At 37.4% G+C, this 24040-nt stretch overlaps 1 protein-coding gene across 6 annotated transcripts in view; it reads left to right on the plus strand.

Moving 5' to 3' along the window:
- Positions 1-24040, plus strand: part of slc4a4a (solute carrier family 4 member 4a) — a 58034-nt gene that overhangs the window by 26992 nt on the left and 7002 nt on the right. For 5 of the 6 annotated variants that reach the window (XR_003674737.1, XM_028456456.1, XM_028456455.1 and 2 more), the window contains 14 exons: positions 993-1153; positions 4268-4447; positions 7302-7378; positions 11935-12092; positions 12615-12702; positions 14336-14490; positions 15670-15780; positions 16639-16813; positions 16927-17060; positions 17840-18114; positions 19222-19289; positions 22472-22657; positions 22774-22887; positions 22965-23126. Coding sequence is in view for 5 of the 6 variants with exons in the window: in XM_028456456.1 (XP_028312257.1) it covers positions 993-1153; positions 4268-4447; positions 7302-7378; positions 11935-12092; positions 12615-12702; positions 14336-14490; positions 15670-15780; positions 16639-16813; positions 16927-17060; positions 17840-18114; positions 19222-19289; positions 22472-22657; positions 22774-22887; positions 22965-23126 (2044 nt within the window). In the remaining variant the exon portion in view is untranslated. The remainder of the gene's footprint in view (positions 1-992; positions 1154-4267; positions 4448-7301; positions 7379-11934; positions 12093-12614; positions 12703-14335; positions 14491-15669; positions 15781-16638; positions 16814-16926; positions 17061-17839; positions 18115-19221; positions 19290-22471; positions 22658-22773; positions 22888-22964; positions 23127-24040) is intronic. The other variant, XM_028456457.1, reaches the window with a different exon arrangement.

A 24040-nucleotide genomic window follows, 5' to 3' on the forward strand; every position in this document is an offset into this window, starting at 1 on the left:
AATATATCACTTTTATTTGAAGTTTAAAATTCAGTCTTCCTTGTTTGTTACTCCGCACAAGTGAATACAGAGATTAACAATTGGTGCAATGTCTCCCTGAGTGCACTCAGGAGGTTCCAATGTGCCAGTGCTGGGTGCCTGCCAACTAGCAACTTGGCAGCCAAATGGGGCAAAGAAAACTCAAAAAGGAAGTAGGAGTTTGAATTAAAACATACCATGAAGTTCACCCAAGCAGAGATACACTTATTTAATTTGAATACATTGCTGGCATCATGTTACTTAAAGGGCACTCGTAAAAAAACGTTAATTACAAGTGCTGTCAAAAGATAATGTGTAGTAGTAGAGGTAACATTTGCCATCAAGGCTGCACACAAGGTGGCATTGGATGTGTTGTCAGGTTAGTTTATGTCTCTGGTGGACGTCTCTACCTCTGAATCACTATAATATCTACTTCTTCTCATGTGGGCCTCCCGTGTGGCGGTAATGCAGGTTTTGGCTGCACATCCCAAGTCCCATTAACAGCTTCAGAAATGTCAACATACAACACACATCCTTGTGTTGTCCGTAGTAATAAAACACTACAAAAACTAAAATTAACATACATGACACTATTCCTTTTAAAAGGCATGAAATTAGCATAAAAAACAATAAAGTCAATGTCTATTTTCCATGGATGGAGGAATGACCAGATATCAAAAGCCATATCTATAGAGGCGCTAATGGCTGCTATGGTTTAATTTGGAGATCTTACAGCTCTATTTGAAGTGAACACAGGCAGAATATAGCACCTGCTGTCCTGCTTTTGGTTTCATGACCAATGCCATTCAACTTTAATGGCATTGCAACATCTGTAACAATGTGCACATTTGATATTAAGAAGATTACCCCTCGGTTACCAACTACTTTCTAAAAAGCCTTTGTTTAAGGGATTTTTTGTGTCAAATTGGCATCTTCAGGTACATGCACCAATAACCGGTTTTTCATCCTAATAGGTGGATCAAATTTGAAGAAAAAGTGGAGAAAGGTGGAGAACGCTGGAGCAAACCCCATGTGGCCACGTTGTCCCTGCACAGCCTGTTTGAGCTGCGGACGTGCATTGAGAAAGGCACCATCATGTTGGACATTGAGGCTTCAACGCTGACTCAGGTTGTTGGTAAGTTTTCCTCTATTATCACAGACAGGTTTGATATTTATTGGAAGACAGCATCACAAACACTTAATGGAAAGTTGCTTCTTATTTACAATAAGCAGATCTGTCCTCTGAGGTTATGGTCTTTAGTGTCCCTGTACAGATGCCTGAAGCTATGGATTGACATGCTGTGCTATGGGATGCTCCGCCCCCTCAGGAAAGCAGCAACTCTGATTACTGAGCCCAAGCAGCCGGTCCACATATTAACTATGTTCCTTTCTTAAAGGTACTGGGTGCAGGAAACATGATCCTTGCCCCTCATCAGAAGAAAAAAACATCTGTCAATCGGTTGGCAGCGTTTCATGCCAGTTCATGAATTGATGTCAGTCACATGATGCAGAGGTTTTTCTCTGGGCTGTTTTTGGAGAATCAAAAAATCAAAATTCACCAAAGGCCATGTAGATAAAGACTATAAAACGTCCTGACTTAAGGACAGTCCTCGGATGCTCTGAGATTATATTTTAGCTTTCTTTTCCTGATATCATGCCACCACCAAACAAGAGAGTCCGCATGAGGGAGCAGGAGGGAGAGTTACCACTGGGTGTGATTAATGTGAAGTAATTGACTGTGCTGCACGGAGAGGACAGGCCGAGTGGTGCGAGGCCCCTTTCTTTGAAGCCTGCCAAAGTGAGTGATGGGCCATTAGCAGCACTACCCCATCACAAGGAGAGGAACTCCCCGAGGCTGCTTTCTATAAGCATTCAAGGCTTCTGACCTTCTTTTCAAAAAATAGGTTAAACCTTTAGGTTTCATCCAATAAAGACTCCCACACAGTAGCATCACAGTCTGCTTGGTAGGCCAGGTTAGAATTATAAAGCTTTTTATGGGGAGACGGATATTTGCTTTGTTCACACTGCAGGCAAATGTGGCCCAAATGCGATTTTTTGGGAGTCAAGATCTGATTTTTTAAAAGCAGTGTGAACACTCAAATCTGACTCATATCTGATCTTTTCAAATCAGACTTAGACCACTTTCATATGTGGTCCTGCTTTCTTTTTCTTTTTCCTCGTCCACCTCTGTACCTGCTCATTCATTCTCCAACTCTGATACAGGTCACATTTTAAATGGTCATGTAAACGGACAAACAAAAAAATTGGATCTGAACAAAAAATCGGAATCAAGCTTTAAGGCTTGCAGTGTGAACGTAGCCATAGTGTTGCTGAGTCAAGCTTTTTGGGTCACATGATACTGAGAAGGAAAAAGATTGGTCCAACACAATTTGCTGAATCATTTGATAGTAGAGGGTAACTTTAGACCAGAGATTCTCAACTGGTCTCACTCTGGGACCCACATTTTGCCACAGACATGAAATCGCGAATTCAACCAACAAAATTTTAGTTTTCAAAAATAGCTGTTGAAAACACACATATATATAATCTTTTTTTAAAACATGAATCTATATATTTAACTGTGCAACATGCATTTCAAAATAAAAAACAAGTCTAACATGTGAGACAATAAGCATTTATTTATTTTTGACCAGCTTTCCGCAACCCACCCAGTAAAGGTCCGTGACCTTCTTTTGGGTCCCGACCCACCAATTGAGAATGACTGCTTTAGACAACATGCAACTCTTTTCTTTTAAACAAGTTATGTTCCGAACACTAGTTCTCTATATCAGTAAATTATATTACAATATTTAACACAGAGAATCAAAGTCCTAAAGACTCACTATTAGATATTTTAAAACTGCTTAACATTTTTAAAACAGTACCTGAATTTCATTCAAAAGTTGTTCTCATACACTACTGATGCTAATGTGCCCCCAAACACACTTATAAAGTGACACCTCAACACATTTTTGGTATTTTCACTGATTGAGAGTTTTTGCCAAAACAATGGCACATATTGATATTGTGGCTTTGAAATGAAATGCCCGAATACTGCTGAAATGTAATGTGTAATAAATTGGGGAACACAATAAACAAACCATAACAATAATGGCAAGCGAATCACTGTCATCCTTGTCTGGTGAAGAAACACAATTAAATATCAGAAATGTAACTTTGAAAATCACAGTCTAACCTCTTATAATATAAATAATAGATTTCTGCTTCCTCTGTGTCAGCATATTCAGACTATTCTGTCACAAAACTTTTCCGTTTTGTTACCATCTTTGCATAGTGAGGTGTATTGTCTGCGCCAATATGATGTTCATTTAATGCAATATACATTTTACCTAAAGTTGAGTATTGCCTTGTCATGGTGTTTGGATACATGCTTTCATAATCAAACTCAGCCAGCCCTGCTGTTGGAGTGTAGATTGACTTATCTCCGGGCGTGTCTCCGTTGACAGCTGTATATCAAAAACAGGGGAGTTCTTCATTTGTGGCTTTCTTGTCAGCCTATATATGTGATCACCAAGCTGGATTTCTTCAGAGTACAATGTGGCCACCAGTGCTCTCATAGGAGTTCTGCCTTTCTCCTGTTTTTGGCCTGAGAACATGATTTGACCTCCTTTGTTCTCCCAGGATTCTGTCTCAGCCCTGGTTTTTGATTCTGCTTGTTTTAATAAACTTTGTATTATTTTGCAAGTACGTTTCAATGAAGACTCTTTTTCCACACCACCTTTTTCATCATCCACATCACCACTTGGGGAAGTCACGACAATAACCTTTCCAAAGTATAACTCACATGACGATTTGTTAATAAACCCAATGTTTGGGAAGGAGTCAAAAACACTCGAGCCAGTGGCAAATTTGACCTTAGACATCTGTGAGCAATAGTTTCCATTTTGCGGAAAAAATACTTTCCATTAATGTTATCCACGAGGCCTCGACTATGTCTTTATCTGTGTTAAAAAAAAGTGATAGATCATTGCTAGCAGCTTAAGAGATATTCACTTTTTTCAAAGGTCAGCTTATCAAGCTTACAGTGCTCATCTTTAGAACCTTGAGTAGTTTGCTTTTATTAGCCTTCAATGGCTTTATCCTATCTTATTTGATTCTTTAACAATTCATTCTAATAAATATCGTAAAAGTTGCGACTTCAACTACTTCCACTTGGCTGACTGTATCTTATACACCGTGAAAAGTTGATCATGCAACTTTAATGAACACATTTGTTTCATTCATCCAGAGATGATCACTGACAACCAGATAGAGATCGGCCAACTGAAACCCGAGCTGAAGGACAAAGTGATGTACACGTTGCTACGGAAACATCGCCACCAGACCAAGAAGTCCAACCTGCGCTCCCTAGCAGACATCGGCAAGACAGTCTCCAGTGCAAGTAGGCTGTTTTCCAACCAGGAGAACGGTAATACTGATGCCAGTTTGATGCAGTCTTCTATAAATTATACAAAAGTTTGAACCAATTGGACCATTTTATTGTGTTAATACAGAGAATATCCTGGTTTAATTTAGATTTCTTGTGTTTTCTAAATTAGGTTGCATGAACCCAGTTATTGTAGCTGGCAGATACAGGCAATAATTTTCCATCAAGGATTTTTAATGCAAGTTTTCTATGTTAATAACAAAAACTGTTACAAATGCTGACTAACTTCATCTTTGTGCAAATGAATCACAGTCACTGTAAGCACTGATTTCACTTAATGTGCACTGGCTTTACGTCACTTTACTCACTGCATTCAATGAAGCATGACATTAAAGATCAGACACAAAGCGCACAATTGGCTTTAGGTCCTGAGGAGAACTAATTAAAAAACAACAATTAAATGAGATAAATAAATAGAATGAATAAATAACAATAAGAACAATAGGGCCTCTGGTTTCTGGATTCCATTTCAGTCTATACCCATTTCTGTTTTATTTATTATTTTATTTTATTTAATAGCATTGTAAACATCCCAAAATCTTGTCAATATCCTCAATAGGGATTAATTAAGTTAAATCTGGTTATTGATTCTATTTTATTTAGCTTTTTCTGTTCCAGAAGTAGTGGAAAAGTACCCTAAAATACAGCCAAATCCCACAAAACCGACTGTGACTGATTTTAAGTGAGATGTCCATCTGTTTATCTTTTATAAACACTTGCTACACATTTAAACAACTGTTTATTTGAGAAATATGGTGAGAATGTGTGATATTTCTCCAAAAACATGTAGGTGAGGGTGTATTTTGTGTCATATAGCTATTTCCATTTTGGAAGGAATAATAATATTAATAGTAATAATAATAACTTTACAGTATGTTTACTAGTATATTGAGTTTGTTTAGATATTTTTCTAAACAAGATGTTAATACGCTATTCAGTTACAAATCAAGCAACATCGGATTGTTAGCAACAACATTGGTTGCCACAAACTTCAGGATTAAAGTGATCCAGTGTTAATTTCATTTTCAAAAATATAATGTAACATTGATGATTATATTACATCAATGTTACATTTTGAAAATTAAAGGTATTTACAGTCCATTGTTGCTAATGATTAGCATAATTACCATTTTTTCACGAGTTTGAGTTGATCCACCAAACAAATCCTACTATTTAGCTCACGCTAAAGGTGAAAAGGTTCTATTTGGATGACAGATGGTGTGAATATCAAAGCAGAGAATGCAGTTACATTTTTGATTATTTTAAAATGTGATTAGATCATGTTTTTTTCTCAGGAAAGACACAAGATTGCTCATGCTAAAAATCTACATCTTTGTAAAAAGTGTTTTGACGCTATTTCTGCTTTGTGTTGCTTGCTGTGCTGTATTTTATGTTGTCAAAAAAGCCAAATAATTTCAAGATAATTGACTATCAACAAATCATTAATGTTGAAACACAGAACCTCACTCCAATGAAAACAAAAAGACTCAGATATCATAGTATTCATTTGTTCTAACAAATGTGTGATTTGCTCTTTTATCTAAACTTCTGCTTTGGTTCACTGGACATGTCTGCACTGCTTTTCATCACTCTTTCCTTTTCTTCCTTTGCTTGCCTGGGATTGGGTTTCATAACATGTTGCTGCCGCTAACAGCTCGTAGTCCTATTGAGAACTCTCTGACCTGCCTGTCGGGTCGCATGTCAATGGAGAACTTGCAGACCCAAAGGAGCACCAGTATGGACTGGCTCAGTAAGTTCAGAAGGAACCACTCTGTGTTCAGACTGCTGACCCATGACTAACTTTAAAAGAGTATCCATTTTAGTTATTACAAGTGCTTCTTGCATTTGGCTGATTTTATATTTCTAGAAAATGTAGTTTACATTTGATTTTATTTTTTATGTTGATGTTAATGTTGTTGACACATAATCCTGAACATGAGATTTGTATCAGACAAGTTTATGGGTCAGTTACAGTCTAAACACAAATGTGGCCATCTTGTGTCACAGAGTAAAAGCAAAGCTTTGACTTAGCATATTATTTCAGTTTAAGCTTTTTTTATTTTTTAATGTAAACCTAAAAGCAAATAAAACCTAAATGGCTGGCTGCATCATACTGACACCTGTGTTACTACCCACAATGCTGAGGGTGCATTGGCACCAGAATTCACTCCAACTTGACCTGTTTCTATTCTTCACTAAAAAAAACTTTCAAGTGTACTTACAGTTGATATACAGTGTTGCTGAGAAACAGTGATCAGTTCTCCTAAATCACAGGGACAGAGGTTACAGTTTTTGTTAATGCAGAAAACAACTTGGTCATATTTAAACAATAAGTGTATGATTTAATTTACACTTTGTAGTCCTTTAAAAATTGATCCGGTAACAGGTTGGTGTCAGGGTCTCTGTGACCCCTGTTTATATTTGTTACATTCTCGGAAAAGTCAGAGCTCACTGTGATAAGTTGATATCTACTGTAGCTTTGAGTATTGAAGCCCTTTTTAAATAGTGAAAGTGAGATATATCTTTTATCTATTATCTATCTACTGTATATATCTATTATTCCTGAATTAAAGTGACACAGACCTGGCAACCCAGATTTTGCCTTGGTGTGCTTTGGATTTAGTCTTTGTTGGTTTTTGAATCTCTTTATCTTTGTTTTAAAAGTCACCGATAGTGTACATACAGCTCGTTTTTGTCCGTCCTACTCTATTGGTGATGCATGTGGTACGTAAAGTTTCGGTTGTTTCCTGACTCTTTTCTGCCCTTTCCTCTAAAATCCTACATTTCTGTGATGATGAAACTGCTAGAATTACTCAGCACTTCTATGTCTGAACAGATAGCCCGACCACTACTCACCGAACTCTGGCGTCCAGCAGCCTGAACGACATATCTGACAAACCAGAGAAAGAACAGGTGAGTAACTAATGCATAAATATATGCACTATTGGGAAAGTGGGTCGTCCAATAACCAAAGGGTTGGGGGTTTGAATCCCGCTCTAGCCAAGTCATTGTCGTTCTGTCTTTGGGCAAGGCACTTTACCCACATTGCCTAGTATGAATGTGGTGTGTGAGTGAGTGTTGGTGGTGGTCGGAGGGACCGTTGGCGCACTATGGCAGCCTCACTTCTGTCAGTCCCCCCAGGGCGGGCAGCTCTGGTTACAATAGTAGCTTACCACCACTGTGTGTGGAGTGAAAGATTAATGCTAATGTTAAGTGCATTCAGTGTTTATGAAAAGCGCTTGATAAAAATCCAATGCATTATTATCATCATTATTATTGTTGTTTAAAGTTGTCAGTAAAACATAGATGTCACTTTGTGGTATTGTGAGTTTAAAAAGAAAATCAAGAAAGAAAAAAAACATTTTTTTTTTCTACCAAAACTTGTTGCCACACATGGAAATTGTTATTTTTTTGTGATGTTAACCATGATTTTTTTTTTCGTAATGAATTACAGCAAATCTAAATTGCGGAAAGGGGTTAAAGTACTATTTGATATGAGACTTTTGGGTTTAGTTGATTCTAAACTTCTAATTGGGATTGAACATGAGTGGTTTAGATAAAGCATTAGTTTTTTTTAAAAAATAGTTTCCTCAGTAGTGCAGAATATCAATGGAAAACAAAACGGTATCCCATTCTGACCATGTTCACCACCTGCCTTCTTTACTTTCACCAAAAATCAGGAATCAGGAATCAAGGCAACAAATTTCGACACATTCATCTGAAATATATATTAAACTAAACATTTTTTTAAAAACTTACCATCATTAACAAAGTTTCCAAATTAAATATTCTATCTATAATAAAGTAGAACCCATCTCACCTTCTAACTTGGTGTTTTCCTATTTAGTATTAGTATCAGGTGTTCCCAGCTTGTTACAAGTGTCTAAATTCTCAAAATAAAACAACACAACAAAATTCCTATGTGAATGTGTCTGTCTTGCTTAATTTAGGGAAAAGCTTGTCATTGCTCACAAACTAAAACTAAAAACTCATCACTTTTTAGAAACTTTTGGTTCAATATTTAAATGGTATTCCTCTGTGTTTAAAATTAATCTTGACCCCGATCCTGAATCTGCTGTGTTGGGCATTTCTAGCACATTGTAATGGTTATTGTCAAAAGATATATTTTGAAAATGCGGAAATCTGTATTTGAAGCTTGGCTGAAAGAATTCCACATTGAAAAACTGAGATATGAAGTGTCAGCGAACCTACATACATTTTACAACAAAGTTTTAAATGTGGATATTTTACTATGATGTTAATAGCCTCATAGTTAGTATTGTGTATTTTGTTGTTTTGTGTTTGTTTGTTTATCCAGGTCTGCTTGTGTTTAGGATAAACTCTGGACTAAGTACTGTATCTTTATTGTTATATGTCTGGCTGTATGTCTTTTTCTGTTTTAGTGTGTCACATGTTTACAGTAAAAGGCATCTGACGTCACCATTTAATCCAATAAATGTCATTAAACTGCAGGATTAAGCACTTAGAATAAAGCATACAGATCAGCACTTAAAGCTCATGCACAGATCATATATGGAGGCTCCTTAGACAACCTTATAGTGTGAGGCAGTCACCGCTGCACCAATGAGCTGTATCACGGAGGTCGTTCCAAGATTGTAGTGTTGAAATCAGCTCAATGAGCTTCCTACTGACATAGAGGAAGGTTTAACGACAAATGTTAAAGCACTGTTGTTCATCTAAACGATTGCAGTAGATTTTTATTAATCAGGCAGTTTCATCAAAATAATAAAAGCAAAGAAAAAGTTAGTGATCCATTCGTTTATCTCACTATCTTTAAAAAAAAATATGTATGTATTTTTCTCTGGAAAAAATTGACAACTATTTAAAAAAAGTTATCAGGATTTACACAGTCTTGTTAATAATATTGTAATTAATAATAAATAATATTAATGCTTTAAAAAAAAACACTAATTCTGTAATGTTTGTTAAAAAAAACAACAAAAAATCTATTTCATTGATAATATCAATTAAACTGGAATGATCCAACTTAAAGACACACATTAGGGTTGTTAATCATGTCAGAAACGATTTCCTTTGTATGTTATTGTCAGTTTAGCTGTACATATACTTCATCTGACAACCTGCTCTTTCGTTTATGTCATCCTTGCAAATCTATCTGGCTGGATAGGATTAGAGTTGTATGTTAAGCTTCCATTTATTCAGACAACTGTTCCTTAGGAAGTCCACTTTGATCTTCTTAGAATAAATGAAACCTTAACATATTATTCATGAAGAAGACAAAAATAATCTTGCTGGAGTTAGCTTTAGATTTAATAATGTTTTCTACAAATACACAAACGGAATTAGCAAATCCCAATCAAAGAACCTACTTTTAAAAAGAGGAAAATCAGCATCTATGATGGCAAACAGTAAAGCACAGCAATAGGTAAAAAGACTTCAAGAGCAGCCGTCACGTTTCGTTTTAGACTCAATCATTTGCAGACAGTCTTTGCTGTTCTGGGATCAGTTGGGATATTTTCATTAGAATGAGATGTTGAAAGCATCTTAGCCCTCTGTGGTCAAAAACAACAGGATCAGGATATTGTGGCTAAAAGGATGAAGGCCAGACAATCAGTTGGGCAGACAGGTTTCATTTGGGCTCTGTTTAGATCTTAGACTCCCTCAGGCATTTAATTCAGACTAAACAAAATGTGTCCCAGTTCAATATATTTTGGAAAACCCTGTGTGGTTATGATATTATTTCACTCTCCCCCAGGTTTTCAAGTCACATTTGTCATCGCTTAACAAGCCTTTAAAGAAAACTCTAGAAGAGATCAGAATGAATGATCCTTGAGAGTTTTTATTTTTAAAACCTTGGAATAAAGGCACATGGTTACATGATGTAAACAAGTGGTTTGGTTGCCAAATAATGAACCATTGGGAACTACTTTGCTAATATTATTTATTGGATATGAATAGTAAAACTGGCTAAAAAAACTTTAACAGCTATTGATTTGCTTATATGCAACTGCTTTTATGGGATTAGAAATGGTTACTTGGTACTATGTACATAAAGTAACACTGATGCATAAAAAAAGTCAGCAACAATGTGATATTTGGAAGATTGTATAAAATGTCAGCAATAATTTTTTTTCAAAACAGAAAAAGAAAAACAATAATGAGAGCGCAGTAATATTTACAATAGGGCCGTGTCGGCTCAGGTTCTCAAGACTTTCAACAAGCTTTGTTAATGTTTCCCTCCTGCTCTCAGTTGCTTAGATGTTAATAGGTAACTTATTTTTCATAAAAATCTTATCAGGACATTTAGGTTGTGTTGTCTTTGAACTTTTACTTTTAAAATCATAGTGTGCCTATAATCATTCTCTACCTTACTGATCAGACTGATAGGGTAATAAATCCTTTTGATTATAATCTTTAATAATAAAAAAGCTGTTTTGTCTGAAAATGCAAATCACGAAACTTGTTCTTAATCTACCAGCTCACCTTGTAGTAAAGCATTTGAGCTGCATAAAACTAGTTTTTTAAAGGGAACAAACATTTTTGGAATCACATGAAACTGCCTAACCAAAATTGCTTGGTTGAAGTAGAATGCTATCTATTTTTTTTACTGTTTTTAAAGTGGAGTTCAAGGACCCCCAGTGGTCCTCTAGCTGTAGCTTGTGAGTTCGTGAAGTAATAATTATAAAAAAATAATCATAATAATAACTGGACCAATGCAACAATAAAACAAACATATTTTCCATGTACATTATATGAATACTGAATATGATGCACTGCTGTATCACTATGATGGCTGTCCCCATGGCTATCATGCCTAAACAAACTTCTTTCTTTTTGTGTTCTTTTTTAATTGGTAATACATTAAACAGATGTTATGTTATATAGAAGACTAGTACAGGTACTCTTTAAGATCATTTCTACTACAAAGATCTTCAATATTTAGGTTGAAATGTTCAAAGAATTGATAATTCCTATGACATTTAGGAGTACAAATGGCAGTAATATGTTTATTAACATCAGGATTATGAGGTCATTGAAAAACGTCTCCCCAGTATTGGGTCCCTGTAATTAAAAAGTTTGAGAAACACCATAATCAGAAGGACTTTACATTCATACACTTTCTTTTGATGTCATTTGAAAAAGAAAACATTTCAACTTGTAAATGAAAATCCTTCATTTTATTATGAAAAATTTAAAATTTTCTCTTTGTCTGGGTCACAGTTGTTATTTGTTGTCTAATAATAAACATTGTGCTACAGTGCTCAGCAGCAGGAATAGCTAACCTTTGGCTTTATGGTCCCACAAATTTCTCGTCACAAAAAGAACAAGTAACACACAGTAGGTTTGTTATATAAATACATATATATGCTATGAGAGAACTGGGAGAAAGAAGATTGTCTTGTTTTAGGTTTTTAATTTTCAGACAGCGCGCTGGTGAAAACCCACTGTTGAAGACCTCTATGTGCTTCTCTCGTTTGTACTCGCAGCTGAAGAACAAGTTCATGAAGAAGTTGCCAAGAGACGCAGAGGCTTCTAACGTACTGGTGGGGGAGGTGGACTTTTTGGATACTCCGTTTGTGGCGTTTGTTCGTCTGCAGCAAGCTGTGATGCTCGGAGCCCTAACGGAAGTCCCTCTTCCTACAAGGTGAAGGATTTATTCTGGGATGGACAGAAAGGATTTGGTGGATGTTTAATGATAATATTAGCATTTAAGCGTGAGTGCAGTAAAAATGCATCAAATTACATTGATTTTCAGTGTTTTGTATGAATATTTTTTAATACACATTTAGAATTTAGAAATGCTGCACTTGCGTAAAGCGAGTTCGTCATCTGGCAATCGTGATAATATTAAAGAAACTGCTCACTAAAGGTTTTGTATTAACTAAGGGTTTTAATTATGATAAGCTGCAGTCACCTGTAATGTTGTTTTAACCAAGACAACTCAAAGCCATTTTGTAGTCGGCACTTAGTTATTGTTGTGACGTGCATTGCTGATAAGCTTGTAAATGTTTGACTTGATCTTACACACTGTGGTGAGATTGTGACAATAAAACGAGAAAAAAAAAATGTGAGGTATGTTTGCTTTCACTAAGATGTTAAACACCGACTATTTAGGAATTTTAAATGTTATGTTGGATTGTTTTTTCTGCTTTCTATTCTTTCGTAGGTTCTTGTTCGTCCTGCTTGGACCCAAAGGCAAAGCAAAGTCGTACCATGAGATTGGCAGAGCCATCGCCACGTTGATGTCAGATGAGGTTATTCTTTTTTTTTTCTGTGCCAAAAAAAGATAGACATGTTGTTATGTTTCCTTTGCATTTGGCGGATTCTCCGTCATCAAAGTGCACAGTATCGGAGGCAGTATTTGCATGAAACTACAAGTTAGCGTCATGATTATAATACATTATTACAACCTGGCATAAGAGCCATAAAGATAGTATGCAATGTCGAGCACAGCCTAACGTACTACTCATACAATGTCTCACGTCAAAATTAGGATGTAGTGTGTTCACATTAGATAGTATGGAAAGATTGAGTATGCCAGAAATACCCGGATATATTCACGGTGGGCACACTAGTCATACTCATGATGCATTGCGAGCAGAACGTAAAATCGTACTGGGACCGACTTCAAGCTAAAAATCAAACATCAAGTTTTCAAAACAAAAGCATCTCTGCTTTTCTGCCATTAGTTTTTGAACCGTTTTGCAACTAGGGCTCTTCTTTTTAATTTACCCAGAAGTTTTGTCAGTAGCACAATGGTGGGACTCCGAAAATCTCTGAAATGTCGGCATGAAATGTGTTTCCGCAAGCTTTATGGATCAAATGACCAGATGTTGATATTGTACTAGGTCACTTTCTCGCATAAATGCTTTCAGAACATTCAAGCTGGTGAATCAACTGAGATATTAAGCCTCAGGATGCTTCAAGCTTTTGTCAGTGTTGGTTCAAAATGCATTTTGGGAAACTTGGAAATACACTACAGTGGAAACAATCATCATTGTAATCATACGTATAGTATATAATAGACAGTATACACTCATTGAGTTTGTGGTGCATTGTATGAAGTATGCCATTTCTAACAGCCATAGTGTAGGCCTCATAGATCAATAAATCAAAGTTTCCTCAAGTTTGTCTTTGACTCCATTATAAACAAAAGGATTGTCGTGAAATGGTCATGTGACTTGAACTTTGGAAAAGTTTTGTGCATTGCATTATGGGATTTGGATTCCCGTAGAAGATATTTTTTAGTGTTTTTACTTTATTCTTACCGTGATTTCTTGCGTTTCTTCACCAGACAAGACAGTAATTCATTGGATGTCATTTTAGTTCTGTTTTGTTTTGCTTTTCCCTGTAATGTGATATCACTCCAATTTTGGGCATAATCGAGGGTTTCTGTGAAAAACCAAAAGATCAACATCCGCCATTGTTTCGTTTTGGTTTTCAATTCAGGAAAACAAGAGAAATGTCACGTTGGCAATGATATTGAGATCAGAAATGGAACGGAATCGAGAACAACTTTGGGATGAAATAGAGATACAGTTTAAAAAATATTAGTTATCATCACCAGCAGCTTTAATTAAATCATTTAAAATTAAAGAACTTCTACTTTATTTGGAGGAAGTGTAATTCACAACGGACCAAGTTCATAAATTTGACTGATATTTTTCCTGGTTGCTTAGCCAGAAAACAAAAGCAGTTTCAAAACTAAGCATCATGCAATACTTTTCACATTAGATGAGGTCCTATAGACTAAGTGAATCAAAACGCTGATCAAATTGTTTTTTCATGTTTCCATCTTCACAATGTTTACTACTCTCTCTCTCTCTACCCCACCAGACTGCATCTTTCATACTTGAATGCTTTGTTTGTCCCTCTGTCTGTGTTCAGGTTTTTCATGACATTGCATACAAGGCCAAGGACAGGCAAGACCTTCTGGCAGGAATTGATGAGTTCCTGGACGAGGTGATCGTACTTCCTCCTGGAGAGTGGGACCCGGCAATCAGGATAGAGCCTCCGAAAAACCTTCCTCCCGCTGACAAAAGGTCTATCCACCGGAAGTTTGTCTTTACACTGTCTAAATTTAGTTAACGTGGATGAAAAAAGACCATTCATAAGCATGTATGTTCATATCTTGACACAGTACAAGCTATTTAAGTAATAAGTGTTGCTTGACATGAAGGTCAACAGCTTAAGAAGTCTTGGAGTGGTTTCATCTGAGACCACCTCAGGCTTTGTGTTACCCTGCTGGTTACTTATTAGGTACCTTACATTCAGACCTTGAAGCTCACTTATACTAACATGTGAAATTAATTGCCAACCAATTTTACACAAAGGTTATCCATAAGTGAAAGTGTAAGTGCAGTTACAAACGTGAGGTCAAGCTGGTCAGTATTAAATATTTAGGATATGTCCTCTTAATGCTGTGTGCGCATGCAGCTGCATGTTAAAGAAATACAGTGGCAGCAGTTTCACTGAAAGCATCAAGTTGTTGGTGTTTAATTATTAATGACGGTTAGTGGATTTAGATTAAACTACCCATCAATGCAGTGAAGGCTTGATTATCATTGTTTGCTGCTGTCAACCCGGCAGAACAAACAGGTCAACATGTGAGAAAGTCAGGATGTAGAACATTTGGATAAACTACAAGTGATATAGATATACGTAGATAGAGCTGTGACATATTATGGAAGTAGCTAAAGCAGCTGTTGTTGTCTTGAAAGACATTCTCATGACATGGTTAGAAAAAATTAGATATTTAAAACGTAATAACGTGTTGAGCTTGCATGTAAACAGATGTGCTGCTTTTAGCATGCTAGCTTTGAACACACTGTACTTTGTAATCAACATCTTTCAATTCCTCAAACATGACTTTGGGACATTGAAGAAAAATGCTTGAAACATGTTTAGTTTTCGAATGTTTGTGTAAATGTGTAATTTTTTTTTGTAATAAGCAAAGGAAAGTCCATAGATGACTCAATGTCTTTGTGGTCTTTACAAAAGTGGTCAGGCTAACGGATTAGCCTGCTAGCATCAGCTCAGAAATATTAGGAGTGCACAAATCACATTTTGTTATTGATTCACAGTATATTTATTTGTTAACTATCTCCAATACAATATTGTTTTCAAAATTAAGACCTTTATGGATTTATGATATCAAAGAAACAATTTTTAATTTTTTTTAAATTAATAACAAGTGTTAATTTAGGCTTTGTGTATTCCAGGAAAAACATGTATGCAGGAGGTGACTCTCAGATGAACGGAGACATGCCGCATGACGGAGGTCATGGAGGTGGAGGACACTCTATAGGGGAGGAGCTCCAGAAGACTGGGAGGTATGATGCTGTCAATGATGGTTTGCCAATGGATAATCACAATCAGAAACAGTTTATAGTCTATACCAGTGGTTGCCAACCTTTCTGAAACTGAGCTACTTCATAGGTACTGTATAGTTTGATGGGCTACCAGTTAGAAAAGCACTTCCTAATTAGAGGGTAAGATAATAAGAAAGGCTAGCAGTAACTTAAAGAGATAGGAAATGTTGAGTTTTCAATCTGAAACACTTTATTTCTCCTAATTAATGCATTTGTTTCATTTTCATTACATTTTATAGAAAATGCCTTTTAAAGATATATCTTATACTGTATATATATAACACACCACTGACCATACACCAGATCTGCAAAACATTTGTCACAATGTTTCAGTGAAAATAAACATTAAAAGATGGTTAATGAAATCCTGGAAAGTAAATCAGATTTTAGATTGAGCTCACTGGAGACTAGCTGCTGAGGGCATCTCATATGGTCCATGCGACTACCTGGTGCCCATGGACACCATGTTGGTGACCCCTCTACACAATATTAAAACTTTGTTTTGGTGCTAACAGTAAATATAGAAAAAGACAGGCATAATCAATAACAATATATACAGTATATATATGTAAAAAAAAAAAAAAAAAAAATATATATATATTTAATATATAGTATATAATATATAATATATAATATAGATTTAATATATATATATATATATTAAATCAATTACTTGAAAATGTTTCTGACAATTAACAAGGTATTTAAGTCAACTTTCTGACACAGTAAATACGGGTTTAAATTGTTATATTGGTTGACCCCGTTGCAGCATGTTAGTCTCTACAGACACAACTCTTCCTTTTCTTTTTCTGTGTTCAGGTTCTGCGGAGGTCTCATACTTGACATAAAAAGAAAAGCGCCTTTCTTCATCAGTGACTTCACTGATGCGTTTCACATCCAGGCCCTGTCGGCCATGATATTTATTTACCTTGGAACTGTGACCAACGCCATCACCTTTGGCGGTCTGTTGGGGGACGCCACAGAGAACATGCAGGTCGAACCTTGAACTCTCTTGAAACTATTACGCTTGTTATCTGTCTTTGATGTGAGGTATTTCATAGCTGTTCCTGTGTGCGCTTATGTGCGTGCGTGTGTGTGTGTGTACAGGGTGTTTTGGAGAGTTTCCTGGGCACAGCTATAGCTGGCGGGGTTTTCTGTCTGCTGGGTGGTCAACCTCTCATCATCCTCAGCAGCACTGGGCCGGTTTTGGTCTTTGAGCGACTGCTTTTCAACTTCAGCAGGTTTGCACAGGATAGGTTTAAGTTAATGTATGACTTGCACGCAGTTCATGTCTGCATTGAACTTTTTACTCGTTATCTCTGGAAGACTTGGAGGAACTTCACTCTCATTCTCAGATAAACTGATTCAGTCCTAGATGCCAAAGAAAAGATGACTCAGAGCCACAGAGTTAAAGGATATCAATAAAACAAATTCTTTATATGTGTATTTGTACTCCACAAGTTCATCCGAGAAATTTGCTTTTTGGCTCTTCAAACTCTGGCTCCGTCTTTTAATATCATAGCTTTTGAAAAGTGGTTTCATTATAAATATATATTGTTGACTTCTGCCTAGGAGTAATTATTGTGTTTATATTTACAAAGCTCGTATTTTGGATCTCACTCTTCAATTGGTAATTCTCTGTCAAATGAAGAAGAACATAAGGAACTTTTCTTCTTTTGGTAGTTAAGTGTCATCTTCCTACGTCCTTAATTACAATCTCTCCGAAAAAACGTGTTTTTGTTGTTCCATCCTCCGATTCTGCCATAAACGGCAGAATCGGAGCTGCCATTGGGTAGTGGTTTTGCTAATACATAGGTGATGGAAAGATAGTTAAATTCTGTTTGTAACTGAGTATAAATGAGTCTAAAAAGTCTAAAATTCACAATAAAAGTTTTACAGAAACTGTCAAGTGATGCATATTTTTTTATGAAAAGTATTTGAAATGCTAACCAGGTATTGTTGTCACATCCTCTTTGCACCCATTGTTTACTGTTTGAATCACTGTTTTCTCTCTTTGTAGAGATAATGACTTTGACTATTTGGAGTTCCGTCTGTGGATCGGTCTATGGTCAGCGTTCTTATGCTTGGTGCTCGTCGCCACAGATGCCAGCTTTTTGGTTCAGTACTTTACCCGCTTCACCGAGGAGGGTTTCTCCTGTCTCATCAGCTTCATCTTCATCTACGATGCCTTTAAGAAGATGCTCAAATTAGCTCATCACTATCCCATTAACTCTGACTTCAGGACGGAATACGTGACGCAGTTTGACTGTTCGTGTATGGCACCCACTGTTCTTAGTAAGACTTGGTTTTACTTTGAAGTACTTATGCATTGAATTATTACATCACATTATTGTTATCATAATAGGACATTTAAGATGAAAACCTTGTGTTCTATGTGTTTTTCTTTTTCTTTCTGCCAAGCAAAAAAAGTCTACCAAAAAAGGAGAATGAGAGATGTTTTTAGTTGGAAGAAAACTGAAAAAATATCATTGTTGTTCAATTTTTGACGATTTGTTTTGGTTCAGTGATAATCAGTTAGAGTGACTCCCAATGCCATCTTGTGGCACAGACTAGTATTAGACTACTTTTGATCTCTGAGCATTTCTAGCTTTGTGAAGATTGTTTTCAAGAAAGGAGTTTACCATTGGAAAGAGCTACAGTCATTAAAACCTTTTTTTATTTTAAAATCAAACATCTTCAGTCACCACTCAGAAAAGACAAGTGATAAAACATTAAAATTGGAGAAAAACCAGCAATCTTTTAAGTTAATTAATCAATCGGATATTGAGTATTCACAATGTTATTTATCAATATAAGAGCAAGAACAGAACTCAAAAACACTAACCACTGCTTACGAGAACAGTTTATTAACATTTAATTTGAAACATATTAGGGTAAAAGGGATTTGCAATTGCTTAGCCAGCGTATAGCCAGAAACGTCTCTGCATGAAGTAAGCACTTAACCTTCTGACTTTTCAATTAAATTCAATTCAACTTTATTTATATAGCGCAAAATACAACATAGTCATCTCAAAGCGCTGAACAAACTATAAAGTCCGTAGTAAAAAATAAAGAACCCAACAAGATCCACATGAGCAAGCATTTAGTGACAATGGGAAGAAAAACTCCCTCTTTTTCTCCATCTTTTCAAAAGAAATAAAATGACATCTTTTCCTAAAATATGTAAATATGGAAACGTGTGTCATACTTTGAGAGCTTTTTTTTTTTTTTCTTCTTCTTCTTTTCGAATTTCCCAAATTGTACAGTTTAAATAACTTGGCCGATGTGCAAAGTACGAACTGCTTTTGTATGTTGCTCTTTTAGAAAAATTAGAAAGTTGATTTACATTGTTCAAATCTGATAAATTCAGTGGATTTTCTTTTTTTTTTTTTTTTTTTGCAGTAAACAATACGGATATCGTCGGAGACCCTTTAAGTACTTCAATATGGTTCTGGAACAATACTGATCTGGTAAGTGCAAAGACTAAAACTGTCTTTGTCAAAGAGAACAGTAAGATGTCAATAATATACAGTAGTTGTTGACCCATCTTTTCAAATTGTTAAAGGTCCCATATTATACTGCTTTTCATTCTGTATCACATCGGTCTCAGAAGCCCAACACAATAGTATTTGAGGTGTATTGCCCCAAATGCATCCTTTTCCTGAATTGTCTCTGGTCTTTGGAGAGAGCAGACGTGTTTTCATTCGCTCCGATAACACGACCTTGGCTACAGTTGGCTACAGCTGAACAGCCTGAAAAATTGGGCCCAAGACTGAAGGAAAATGGTGAAAAAACCGCAGGGAGGCCCTTCAGAACCCAATTCGGGTTTGGAAGAGGTCAAGGAGATGATACGCGAGGGTCTACGAAACCTATCTGCCGAGATAAAGTCGTTGGAAAAGACGCTGGAAAACTCACTGGAAAACCTACAAAGCGAAGCAAAGGTACTGAAAGAAAAGAATGAAAGAAATGCTGAAGAGATAAAATTGTTGAACGCCAGGGTTGAACAGCTGGAACAAAAGGAAAGAGAGAAAGATGTCATCATCACAGGCCTAAAGATAAAACCCAGGAGTTACGCGAGTGACGAAGAAACAAAATCGATTGAACAACAGGTCATTGACTACCTGGAGTCGAAGGACATTGTCCTGAACCCTGACAACATCAACTCCTGCCATCTCCTGCCAAAGAAAAATGATAACAGAGCTGTAAAAATAACCTTCACGAATATGAAATTCAAAGGAGAACTACTGAAGCAAGGAAATAAACTGAAGGGAACGAAGGTGTACATCAATAAAAACCTGACGAAACAAAATACATGCATTGCATGGAAGGCACGCCAAATAAAAAAGGAGGAAAAATTGTGAGGACGTGGACAAGAAACTGCAGGATTTATATCACACCACTGTGTGAGACGGAGACTAAATCAAATGTGGAAACCAAGAGTAAAAAAGGTCTGTCATTTATTCATTTCAATTGCTAGGTGGTGGGGTGATTAAGGATTACATTAAATTTAAATTCAAAGTGTTTATTGTCATATGTGCAGTTAGAAACACGTTTTCCTGTACAATGAAATTACTACCTTGCTTATGAACTAAGATATAATACAATGAAATTACTACCTTGCTTATGAACTAAGATATAATAATGTGTTTATACAAGTTAAATCTAACAGTGGAAAATACAACACTGCCAATAGCACTAACAACAGCTGGATTAACCTTGATGTAGAGACAAAACAAGCTGCACACTTGTGTGTCCAAAAGAGACATTCCCGAGTGGTGACATTATGGATGAAAAGAGAAAAACCTTCCAAACACCTTCGAAAGAGGAACTATTCTTGAACTGCAGGAATGCTAACAACGTCTGGCAGGGAACAAGGCCAACACGAACAACGATAGAGAGGAGGAGGAATAAAAACAAGACAACACTGACTACAGATGAGAATACACAAAAAAGGACTGTTCAGAACAACTCAAGAATGTTTGACTAGAGAGACATGTAAACCCATGTAAATTTGCGATGGTAAAACAGGGGACGGGACCCAGATAAGCAAACTGCTTCTCTCGTCTCCTTTTTCGGCATGTACAAAAAAAAAAAAAAAATGTAAAAAAAAAAAAAGTGAATGTAACCATGTCGGAAATAAACTGAATAAATAAAAAAAATAAATAAATAAATTTCAGAGGTAAAAAAAATGCTCTTATGAGCTTCCCTGAGAACAGGCTGTTTCTGAGTGTACTTCCGGTTATGCTAATGAGCAGTGTTAGCTTCCGTGCTAACGATACACAGACATTTTAACAGCCAGCAGCTTATCATGCTAGTTAGGCTTATGCAGTAAAAGAAACACAAAATGATATGAACTTACATCTTCCACCTTTGTGCTTGAGTCATTAATTGTTGGTGCAGTGTCGTGCTTTATCTTGAGTCTTTGAGCTAAGCATGCTCTGTAGCTTACAGGCCCATGTTTTCAAAGTAGTCCTCCTTGAAAGGTCAGGCACACACATACAAGCGTTTAGGAATGTCTTTTGGTAACATCCAGCCAAGATAAAATCCAGCCACTTGGTCCTGAGAGGCTCAGCTGAGGGAAGGAAAAATAAACTTGTGCAATGCTCCTCTTGCCTTCACCATGTCTGATTACCAGCAAAGAAAATAATGAGGGTGGAGCTCACCTCCCTGCAGGGGTGGAGGGAAGGTCAGTAGGAGGAGTTATTCCGCTTATGACGTCATAATTTTTTTACTTTTGGAGCCTCATAATGAGACTGTGGCAGGGGTGGACTGGCCACCTGGCAAAGGTCCACTACATTTTTTTTTTTTTTTTTTACTAGCAAGCATTAACAGGTGGCCAAAAAATAGACAAATAAAGAGGAACCAGGTATTGTTGTAGTATTCGAAACCGGTCTTGGTCTTGAGACCAAATTTTAAAGGTCTCGGTCTCGTCTCGGACTCGGAAGCATTTTGACTCGGTCTTGTCTCGGACTCGGGCTGCCCGGACTCGGGATTTTCCCTCAAGACCGTTCAAGACCAGCACTAATTCCTGCTATTTTTAAACTTTTTTATAATGTGATAATAACACGGAGAAGAACGGGATAAAACAATCTTTTATTCATTCTTTAATCCTCCCCGTATAATGACCACAACCTTCCTTAATGTGACTGAGTGAGCCCAGTAAAACTCCGGAAAACAATCACCAGGAATAAATATTTGCTCCCTGGTAAAGACAGTAGCTTTAACAACAGGTAAAATTATAAACTGATGATATTACAGCCTGTACATGCAGTAGAGGGAAGCACTTACTCGGCCTCTGGGTCTTAGTGCCTGCCGACCGGTGAAGCCTGTTCCGTTTACCGAGGTCTGTGTGTGTTCGTGTGAAAGTCTGCATGTTTATGCCTCTGTCCATCCACTCTTTTCATTATATCCATGTCTTTTAAGGCTTTTATTACGTTATTTATTAATAACGGCTTATACATGCTGTCGTTGATAATGTAGTGGGCTGGTCTGGACACAAGATGTCAGGGCTGAATTTTTGTACCAGTGCACCACTGGGCTATGGCGATACATATTACTGTTAGGAAACAATTAAAAAGTGAAATTTGTATAACATGGGACCTACCATTGAATGGATACTTTCCACTCATAGTTTACTCTGCTTCCTCTGCAGCCAGTGAACGCCACCTGGTCGTCGCTCACTAAGACCGAGTGCTTGAAGTACAAAGGAGAGTTGGTTGGGAAGGCCTGTGGCTTTGTGCCAGATATCGCCCTCATGTCCTTCATCTTGTTCTTTGGCACCTACACATGCTCCATGTGTCTGAAGAAGTTTAAGACCAGCCCGTTCTTCCCCACCACTGTAAGCATCCCTATTGTCGAAAAGTAAAACATGCTCTTCAATCAAAACCTAAAACATCATCTAAAAAAACAAAAAGAAGCAGGTGCTTACTGGTATTTTACTGTTCTTTTTAACAGGTGAGAAAACTCATCAGCGACTTTGCCATCATCCTGGCCATCCTGATTTTCTGTGGGGTCGATATGCTCGTAGGAGTTGACACTCCTAAACTTATCGTGCCAAGTGAATTCAAGGTAAATGTCTTTTCCCTGCTCACTTACTTTAAGTGCAAATATGGACTTACTTCATGATAGCATTTTCTCTCTTATAGCCAACAAGTCCAAAACGAGGCTGGTTTGTTCCCCCATTTGGTGGAAACCCTTGGTGGGTGTACCTGGCGTCTGCGCTTCCTGCTCTCCTGGTCACAATTCTGGTTTTTATGGACCAACAGATCACTGCTGTGATTGTCAACCGAAAAGAACACAAATTAAAGGTAACAAAGTCCCTTGCTGAACTGATTACACAACACAATAACTACAATAAGCAAACTGTAGCACCACATAAGAATGAACTATAAAAAACACAAATAACTTCTATGCATCTGTCTACGGGACTCCACATCCCATAATGCAATGCAGGACATTTTTCCCACAATGTCAATGAACAGTGCTTATATGATATGCACAACTAGGCCCTTGGGGGGCGGGGCTAACTTCAGTAATTACTAAGGCTCATCGCGCGGGCGGCATCAATAAAAGGTGATCTGGGGTGCTCTGGGGGGCTCAGCCGGTGTGCTTGGGGGCCGGCGGGGCAACTTGCAGCATCCCCTTGGTGCCCTAGGCTGCTGTTGGTGCTGCTTCTGATCCAGGTCCTTCTGACCTGGGTTCCGGTCCCTGCTGGCTCTGGGCGCAGTTCTGGCTGTCTGCTGGGAGTGGGCCTTGGCTCCTCTGCTGGGGTCTCGGCTGGGGGAGTCGGTGGCGGGGTGGGCTGGGTCCTCGGCTCCTTAGGGCTTTCTCGGATGTGTATGTGGGGGGCAGTGGCTGCCCCTCGGCTTGGGATCTTGGGGGCATCTGGGGTGCTGCTCGGTCATGGGGGGTAGCCTGGGGTTCCTTGGACCACGCTCTTTCTGCTGGCCTGGCTGCATCTTTGGGCCCAGTGGTTTGGGTTTGCAGTAGTGGTTTTTGCACACACATTGGTCTACGATGCACTGGCATGTCTTGGGCTGCGGGATAAAACTCGTGCTGGGCTTAACCTTAGACACGTTGATCCCAAATACCTGTTTTAGGTATTACCACTCCAGGTATATCCACAGCCACCACCATTATATCCACACTCATCACCGGACTGGCTTGAATACACTACACAATAAGAACAATATGCACAACAACTTCACATCTCACTTTAAAA

The sequence above is a fragment of the Gouania willdenowi genome, chromosome 9 (assembly GCF_900634775.1).
Source record: "Gouania willdenowi chromosome 9, fGouWil2.1, whole genome shotgun sequence".
In the NCBI taxonomy this organism is placed as follows: domain Eukaryota; kingdom Metazoa; phylum Chordata; class Actinopteri; order Blenniiformes; family Gobiesocidae; genus Gouania; species Gouania willdenowi.